Raw genomic sequence first — 9,612 nt, 5'->3', positions numbered from 1 at the left:
ACGATTTTATGCGTTTCCAACAGGCCAAGTCTACAATTCGGGTTTATGACAACCAGTGGAGGCCTTCTAATGCTAATTTAATTACGTGAACTTAGGCAGTATCTCGTCGTGGTTAGCAGCTTAATATCTTCTTAGTCTCATCACGATCATAAAAAAGCGGTAGCGATCATACGTAACTAAGCGTGAAGCTCCATCTCACACTCCAAGCATGCTGCACTATTGGAAACACTTGTTTTAGGATACTTGACTTCTGACCCTACATGCCAGTGTAACCATTGACTGGTCATCAAATAGCTAGCGCACGAACATTGGAAGACTGAATCAATGTCATTGCGTTCATGTTGTGCCTAGCATCTCATGCCTAACATTATTTAAATGCTATCAATTCCTACCAGGTTACCATGTGGGAGGGTTTTCATCAGAAGTTGTTCAAGCACGACAGATAAGAATGTTATGTAAATAGAGTGCCTTATTTGTTTGTGAATAAGGTTGGTGACGTTATTGGCCGTGGCCTTCACAGGTGAGGTGGGTTTCTGTAGCTGTAACGACACAGTTTGGATTATCTCTGGACACTCCAATTATTGCATTGGCTTCCACTTGAGTTCCTCTCGCCTAACTACTCCCCTCCAGAACCGTTCCTACACCCCTCTAGTAACCAGCGATCAGCCATGACCAGATGATTCACTTTCAGACCTTTCCACCTCAATGATACTATGAGTCACAACAATAGGCTTGGCATCAAGGCCATAAACCATCCCCATCCTCATCGTTTCTACTACTGCCGAGTGATTCCTTCCCTAGCAAGCCGGCTTCTTCGGGGGTACAATTCATCGGTGGTATGATCCCCAGGTCGTTCAGTCGGTAACAGCTTCATGCGTGCGGATTCAGAGTTTGAAAGAGAAGGAGAGGAATCACGCTGGCGTCCCCAGGAGGAGAGGGATCGTGGAGACCGAGTTGGTCCCTGAGAACTGACGAGCTGGTCGACAGGGGGAGGCGGCCGAAGGAGCAGTCAGCGGGTAGAGACGAGGAATTCGCAACCGGTGGGATAAGCCAGGAGGGTGGACAACAGCAATTGGATCAGAGGGAGGTCGAAGAGGGCTGGGCCGGTTCGCCTCATGGGGAGCTAGAATTGCAGGAACCATCACTTAGAGAACAAGGAGGCTGGTTGAGAGATAGTGATCAGTTGGGAAACTGGGGTGCAGGCAGACGAGAATCTCAAGCAGGCAGTGCAGGCCGCACGAAGAGGACGGTGGAAGAGAAACACCAGCGTGTGGGGTTGAGCGATTTAGAATCGGCGGCAAGGGACTCAGCTAGGTCGCGATCCTCCTTGGGCCAGGGTTCAACAACGCAGAGAGAAGGATCCGGCGGGCACGCTACCCCCATGAGCAGTGGTGCCCCATGCGGGGCTTGCAAATTTTTGAGAAGGAAATGCGTTCGTGGTTGCATCTTCGCTCCCTACTTCGGAGCGGAGCAAGGTGCAGCCAGGTTTGCAGCTGTTCACAAAATTTTCGGTGCCAGCAATGTAGCGAAGCTCTTGCTACACATCCCAGTGTCAAGGCGGTGCGATGCAGTACTCACTATCAGTTACGAGGCCCAAGCCCGTCTCTCGGATCCCGTTTACGGTTGTGTGGCCACCATCTTCGCCCTTCAACAACAGGTTTATGATTGCGCCCATAATCTTAGTCCGGTTTATTGTGTTTCAAAATATTGGCGCCGCGTTGGGGCCTAGTCGGAGGTGTGCTGTCGTGAAAGACGTCGACACTGTGGGCTTCTAAGACGCGGCATCGCTTCTTGGTCGAAAGAGGGAACTGCCAGGGCCCCACGATTTAGAATCGAGCGGTTGTGATTTCGGTCTAATGTCACTGGACACGCAGAGTGTTTGGGAGATTACTTTGGATGCATGTGTATGAGCTACCTAGACACGATTAGTGATAATGAACCACGTAACTTTCAACGCCAAACCTCTTTTTAATCGTCGGAGGCAGTCGCTCAAAGCTGACCTCATGCAGTCGACTATCGGTTACTCAAACGATGTAGGTTCCATGAGACGTCTCTCGCCTAAATTTGCGATGAAACTTGCGGAGAATTTGGCACCTTTGAAGTAAAACAGTCTTCTCCGTAATGCTTAATAACTTCCCATATTTCTTGAAACCATCCTCATGTTGGTGACTAGAAGTATGCCGGACACTTATTGAGGTTGGGGCTTCTCTTCAGTCTTTGGTATTTATTTTTTTGGTCGAAACTGCTCTAGCAGCCTTTTCTAAATCGTCTTCTTTGAGCAGATAGCGCGAAAAGCATTTGAACAATATTGATACCTTGAGTACGTTTTCCATGATGAATCATGTTGCTGTTAGTTGCCTACCTGAAACTTCCGCTTACAATTTGTGTAGCATTTTCTGTGCTACAGACCCTCATTGAGAAAGATTTGCCTTAGGTTTCGGTTTTCATTGAAGTGGATAACCGAAATCACACTGGTGTCTTTTTTTTGTGCTTATTGATAGAAGTGCCGTCCTTGGGTTATTTTCCTGGAGTCATTCCTTATGTTCAGAAGCCAGTGGAGAGGTCGGCTCTAACGAGTCTCATAAAACGCCTCTAGACTTAAAAGCGGCAGCATTGCTGTTGCTCGACAAAGCAATGCTCTTGCAGCGTTTCAACGTCAATTAGAGCATCTTTTTTAAATATTGCTCAAAAGACTGTTTGATCTGAAAGCCGTTCAGGTGGGGCCATACCACTCCTGATACTCGTTTTCAGGTCTAGATTGACTCGTGGGATATGTCCATGACGTTTCAGACGCTGACCCAGGAACGTATAGAACTATAAGATACTGACTACGAATCTGATTTCAGTTCTACAATTCGTATAGATCTGCATGGGTGTACGGTCCTAACAATATAATCCTGTGAACCCTGGATGAAGTTGGATTTTGGGGAATCCACTGGTAGGTGTACTCTTTCTCAAGTTTCAAATCTGCGGCAGACCGGGGTTGTTTGCACTATCACAACTCATCAACGAAGATTTTATTTGTAGATATGCATTCTTTTGTCAGCGACCTCCTAGGGTAGTTTTTGGTAGTGGATTAGTTCGGAACAGTTCACTTAGTGCATGTTGATCAACAAGTCCACAGCCTAATAGTGAGCCTTCTAAAATGGTGTTGGAACTTTGCTTCTCGAGGTCGAGAAACAGGTCCTGTCCAAGCAGCGATCTGAATGTAAGCTAACATATATAATGCTAGTTCGTGAGTATTGATTCGATGAAGTTTGCCACGCGTGCAGGTAGCAAGTTTACAAGCGGAGCTAGCGATGGTGCAAGCTCAACTCGTCAACAGACAAGCGGTGGCACACCAAATTCACCAGCACCAACAGCAACATCACCAGCACCATCATCACTTGCAACAACACGAGCAGATCGGCACCATTTCTCCTGGACATGTAGTACCCTCGTCGGCGTATATGCAGCAACAAGAACACGCCCAGATGTCGCCCTCCGACATCTCCATGTCGATGCCGAGCGGGTCGGGATCTCATGGCCCGGGTTCCTATAACTCTCGAGTCAAAGAAGAAGGTAACAGCTTCCTCGGAATGCAGCATTACGCTGACTTGGGAATGGGGTCCAGCAGCCTCGAACCAATGCCTGAAAATCAACACAGCCTGCTCAGCAATCTACATAAGGCGCGCGGGAGCGGCGAGAACATGGAGCAGACTGATCATGAAGGCGAGCTTCAAGCTCTCGCTTCACTCCTTCGACGAAAATAGATCCAAAAATTGCAAGCTAATTTGCAAAACCTGTCTGGATGCATTTTCACCCGCATCCATTCCAGGCTCATCCCCGGAAAACGAAGTCAAGATTCCATTCGGTACTACTAGTTGCATTAACTCCTCAGCACAATCGGCCTTAGTTGTTTATCAGGTTACATGAGAAACTTCATTTTGGGAAATATGAAGTGTCCAGTGCAGCAGCGCAATCTTTGGTACGAGGGATCGACTGGAAGTAGGCGCTGAAGTAATGGATACTTAACATGTGACCTTTTTCAGTCGATTACATGGTGCAACAGCGAGCATGGATCAGAAGGTTTTAATCCAGGTATGACCAGCCGCAGAAAAATGTGAGAACCTTAGTGCAGCATTATCCAGTTAGTCCATCCAAAAGCATCATAAAAAAGTAGGTTGGTAGATTTACCAGTGCAGGTTTACGAGAGGCACCCGTAGTAGCTACGTCTAGTTGCATGCACGAGGTAGAATTCATTCCACCTGGTGAGAATCAGATAGAGGTACTGAGGGAAGGAAATATTCCTTGTAGATCACAGTAGAGGGTAAACGGAGTGAAAGATCCACCTGACTCAGTGATCGTCGATCGATCCACAAGTTACACGGTAGTCACTAGGAGTCACGCGTGAGTGACTACTGGCAGGCGAGTGTGACCTGCCAGCACTATGGATTTTATCTTCTTAGATAATAGTTCTTTTAAGTTTCCATGAGGAAATTTACTAGATCAGAAGAAGGAAAAAAAATAAAAATACGATATGTCGGTGGGTGCCTGTTGGATACTTCGCTGCTTGTTTTCCCAACACTACTTTTAATCTTAGAGTTAGGTTGGTTCATCCAAACAGTGCACAATTTGATGGTCTTCTGCTAATCATCTTTGTGGTTCTGGGACGTTTCAACAATTCGCTTGGTTAGAAACCCATTGCTGTCTTCTTTTTGTCAATGTGTTAGTGTGTTGAACACCTACCAACAAAACCATCGAATGGAATCGTAAACATTGCTTTTAGTTGCGAGTGAAATATTTGTGGATCCCATATTTTGTTGGATTTTCATTTTCAGATAACAGTTTCATACGTTATTGTAGGGTTTTCCGAGTATTTTATAATGAAATTTAAGGGGCACTTAGATTCAACCTTGGTTTCTGCGCTTGAGGGCATTCGATTTCTCATAATTTCCAGAAACATGTGTTGAATTTCTGCCAGGATCTAGATTCAGTATTTATTCTGCTGCGGACTAGTGGACATTTCGAAGTGTGACTAAATATCATGCTCTCTGCGTGTACAGCGTTTATGTTTGCACAAGTACACATACGGACCAATGCAAGGAGGTGCAGGGTGGCTTTGCTAGGTCTTTTGAGAACAATGTACAAATGACGGTACAGTCGATCTGATTGTGAGAGATAATGTTTTTTTAGTAATATCTAGCTAGGACAGCAACTATATATATATATATGTATATACACATATACACGCGGTAAGAACCCGTTTCTTGTGGACTTGCTCACAAACTATGAAGTGGTAGCACTTTGCCAATCTGGTGGTTGCAACAGAGATGGAGTCAACTACATGGATATAAGTCTGCTATTAAATAAAAATTTTGGCAGCAATAAAGATGGTGCAGTAAAAGGTTTATATTTACTTCAAAATTTTCTGCTTTTACAATACTAGATATCACAGTGTGGATGTTAGATGCTGCTCAGCTCCAGCATTGGAAACCTCACCTGTGAATCGTACGAGCTTTAGTCCACGCTGAACTCGGAGGAGTTATATGAGTGATCCTGGTGTTGCTTCTCAAGTGAAAGGCCACACACTCTGTTGATCAATGTTGTGGAACTTATCAGCTTTTAGACCAAACTCGTTAGATTACGAGATGCCGCTTCCACGGATTTTGAGGACCGTCTTCCACGACTGATCAATAAATCAATCCTCAGTACTGAAAGGGGCATCATAACATCTTACATATCAAGCTTCAATCCACACGAGGCTTAGTGCTCAAGAGGGATAGTTTGTACATTAGCAGTTGTCAATTCCTTTATTGGTACACACCAATTCAGTGTGGAGCAAAATGTGAACCCTGCAGTCTGATTGATCGGGTCATTTCGCTTAACGCACGAACGGTAATTACGTGCTTGGATGAAATGAACCAGATTAGATCTGGTAATGATGTACAACGTAAGAACTTGGCGCGTAAGGTGAGAATCAGTCTCCCTTCTAGAACTTTGCCCAGTTCTTGACACAAGGTACACGTATTCCAGGACACGGCTCTGACGGTACATTATATTTTCAGAGAAAGGATTCGAGCACTTTTCATTACTGTGAGTACTCACCGATGTACGCACAAAGATGCTTAGAGCACACATAATCAGTCATGTTCATGAGCAAGGGCAAGGATTGTTGTTTTCTACCGCGACGAAATCTTTCATAATTCATCGCCATGTCTATTGACATGTCATGTATGCTCCCGGAGTCCCAGGGATGTGTCTCCTGGGTTTGCCGGGTACGCCAGGAACGAGCCCGAATTCCAAGCCGAAGCAGGTGCAGGGCACTCAGAAAACTGTTTTTTCAAGGCTGTAAAGAGGTACAATCAGTACCAGCATTACATAAATGATCTAGACTAGTTCCTCGCTGCTCTGCTTTGTTCCAGCTGATCATGTACCTGTACGTCACATTCGCCTCAGGAATGTCTCTTCAAGTTTACTTTGTTATGGCTCATCATACCATATACCACCCACAGTGAAAAAAGAAAATTGAAAATTCTTATGCATTTCACAGTCCGAAGCAAATCTCGTGACGAGAAAGTGACGTTGGAGATAAAGCAAAGAGAATCATTGAGAAGATATTTGATCAGACATCCTGTTTCACACTTTGCTTACGGAAGGGCAGTTTTTCACTGTCCCAGATAAAATGGTGACCTCGCACTGACCTCAAACATGCCAACGCCGGCTTGAAATCCAGATTGGCACCTTGCCAATTCTCTTTTGTCTAATCGATTTGGTCTTACTCGAAAAGAGAAAAAAAAGTACACAGGTCAACAGCGACGCTCATCACCAGTTTTAGCTTTAGAGTGGGCCCAGTGCGACTGCAATTGCCACCTTGCATCCACTAAAGATGGCCGCTGATTAAGTGCAGATGCACACAATTGTTTTTCTTTTTTTCCTCCAAGCCAACCAAAGCCAGCTGATAAGCCTAAAAGCGCGGATCCTTGGGCCCAACCAGAGCAACATTTGCAACACATTCTCGATCAGGACGGATCCATGAAAGTAGGAGGAGAAGCATTCTTAATCGGATCACCAGGACCCCATCAATTCGCTATAAGCAGCTTGGGACACCATAGCATGTGGGGGCCGCTTGACTGGGTCATCTAGTAACCTCGCAACGTTATAAAACCACAATACATATTTCTCTACGTCTGATACCAAGCTTCCTGCACAACAAACCCTCATAATGCACTAATAGTAGAGCGCACGCAGCCTTTTCCACCGCAAATACCTGTTCCAACTTGGACTCTGAAATGTAGGATTTGTTAAAGGCCCCAGGGTTTTCTTTTTCTTTTTTTTTCTTTTTTTTTTTTTTTTTTCCCAACGAAAAGGCGTACTCGTGTTGCAAAAGAGCAGCGTTGTGGGCTACTGATTCATAGGTACTTGGTCATAATTTAGCAGCAGCAGTAGCTCCACACAGCTCGATTCACGACAAACCACTCCAGTGACCTCGGTAATGACGGCCATCTGCAGTAGAAACAGAATGTGGCACGGTGGGTGCTCCAGGTATCCGACCAAAGTACCCTCACCTTCTTGAGAACGGAGCCTGGCTCCCATTCTCAATCATTTGCGGCACCCAAACTGTCCAGATAATGGGATAAGGAAAACGCAAAAAAGGAACTTGCGAGGAAGGGGGGAGAGAAGAAGGAACTTCCCACCCCAGTGATCATCTGCACACATTTTTGCACTCTGCAACACAACTGCGGGAACAAAATCCAGCATGCGATACTCATACTTGCCCAGTTACAAAACTCGCAAGCAGCAGCAGCAGCAGGAACAACAACATCAACAACAATAACAACAGACTTATTGTATGATCTCATCGACTTGCACAGTCAATCGGTGTGCTTGTGTCTGCTTGCTCACTTGCACAGTTTTCGAATTCCATGAGCTCTATCGTACTTCGTTACAATGTCATTACCAAGGACTCTTTGCCAAACCTTTGCCAAACCTTTGCCAATGGAGGCGTGCCCTCCTTCTAGAGTTGGCGATTGGTGACCTGCAGCAGCAAAAGGAGGATTCTGTGCCGTTGTGTCCGAATCATGAGAGCATCGATTGGATGTGTCCATGAGGGGGTCTAATTCGGGCTCTCCATTTGGGCATTCTAGCAGCCAAATCTCTCGTCTTTTGGCGAGTTCTGTGGAGCTTTCAGACTCCAGAAAAAAATAAAACTCAAATTTGCCTCGCCTTGACCAATTCATTGTTTGTGGTGATGCTTCCACCGCACAAGTGTTGACAAAGCGTTGCACATTTTAAAATTATCCCAAGGTGGAAAAGTCTGCGGTATTTTCTTCATGTCTTATTATCGGAATTAAATCGATGGAACGATTCCATGATTCTCTTTTAAAAGACTGATTTGCCCTGATGGAACTGTAAATTTAGCTAGATAACATGTGTTTGTTTGTCTTTAATTCTCCCCTTTTCTCTCACTCTATCTGTCGATATATATATAATTCATTGCTTTTATTATAAAATTATTGATGATAGCATATGTTATTAGATTTTGAGCTTTTTGACTGAATAAGTTCTTTGTGGAGGTTGCATGATGTGTGAATTATGAAAGGAACATGATTACATAATAATAATAATAATAATAATCATTAATGTAAAGAGCATACACGAAGTTGCATTGGTGGTATCAACTTTTTATTGTTACTTTGCAATTTGTGTGTTGAAAACTGAAGTTGCAGTTCGGTGCTTGTTTGTTTCATGTCCTGTTGTTACTAGTATTATTGCTTTTATTGTTTTCCAATGGAAGCATAACATGTGAATGTTGTTCTTCAAGGACGTCCGTTACCCAATCTTTCAGAAAAATAATATTGTGTTTTTCACTAAAAATGATTATTGTATCGTGTTTCTTTCTTATTTTTTTATCATATGAAGTGCATGTCCATCAATTAATCCATAAACATATGTTATATTATTTAATAAAAATGTTTATTTTTGGGTTCTACTTGGTGTTTGCTCAATTTGACAACATTGTTATTTAGATATGGGAATGAATTTTCTAACGTGACATGTGAGAAAAAGTCATCATATGTGACTTCTTTCCTTAGTAATTTAACAGTATTAACCTCACAAGTTTTACTTTGTTAGTTTTATATTTTGTAAAACTTGCTTAAAATGTAAATTTAAGCCTCAAGTTTTACAAACATATATATACTTAGATATTACTTTAATATTAACCTATATCTTTATAAATTTTATTCAGTATATATGTGTAAGTATATATATATATATATATATATATATAATTCAAATAAGATGTGAAATGAAAATAAAAAGAAAAAAAATGATTATGAGCAAACTTAGTCATATTAGAAAAAAATGTGATAAAATTATAAATAGATGTATACGTATGAATACATAATTTTGACTTCAAAAAATTCATCTTTTATTATTTTTTAACTTGTGTTTCTTATAATGATTTATTTATATAAATTTTTTTTTTATTACAAACAACAACTATAAGGGTTTCTTAGTATATGTATATTTATACATTTATTTATTTATTTATTTGTTGTTGTTCTCTCTACTATTATCAAAAATTATAAGTAAAAAAGCGAGCTACAATTTTTTGAAGAAAATTCTCTT

General features: G+C 42.6%; 1 protein-coding gene across 3 annotated transcripts; it reads left to right on the top strand.

Annotated features, from left to right (window-relative positions):
* Window positions 1–1,381: 1,381 nt before the first annotated feature.
* Window positions 1,382–5,371, top strand: LOC112288813 (uncharacterized). Of its 3 annotated transcripts, none has more exons than XR_002971697.3 (3): window positions 1,382–1,657; window positions 3,273–4,080; window positions 5,046–5,371. XR_002971697.3 is itself a non-coding variant. In XM_024533413.3 (2 exons), the coding sequence occupies exons 1-2, from the start codon at window positions 1,382–1,384 to the stop codon at window positions 3,750–3,752; spliced, it is 756 nt and encodes a 251-aa protein (XP_024389181.1). In that variant the 3' UTR covers window positions 3,753–4,566. The 3 variants fall into 3 exon arrangements, 1 of the variants encoding a protein (XP_024389181.1); XR_016505445.1 differs by having other exon boundaries at window positions 4,964–5,371; XM_024533413.3 differs by lacking the exon at window positions 5,046–5,371 and having other exon boundaries at window positions 3,273–4,566.
* Window positions 5,372–9,612: the final 4,241 nt, after the last annotated feature.

The sequence above is a fragment of the Physcomitrium patens genome, chromosome 11 (assembly GCF_059467195.1).
Source record: "Physcomitrium patens ecotype Gransden chromosome 11, ASM5946719v1, whole genome shotgun sequence".
Taxonomy (NCBI): Eukaryota; Viridiplantae; Streptophyta; class Bryopsida; order Funariales; family Funariaceae; genus Physcomitrium; species Physcomitrium patens.
This window is presented reverse-complemented; position numbering and strand designations above follow the sequence as displayed.

Bases quoted from the DNA above. Each gene is read 5' to 3' on its own strand.
- LOC112288813 (XM_024533413.3), top strand. From the start codon at position 1,382: ATGAGCAGTGGTGCCCCATGCGGGGCTTGCAAATTTTTGAGAAGGAAA. The intron at 1,658-3,272 runs GTTTATGATTGC...CCACGCGTGCAG, and splicing joins TCTTCGCCCTTCAACAACAG to GTAGCAAGTTTACAAGCGGA.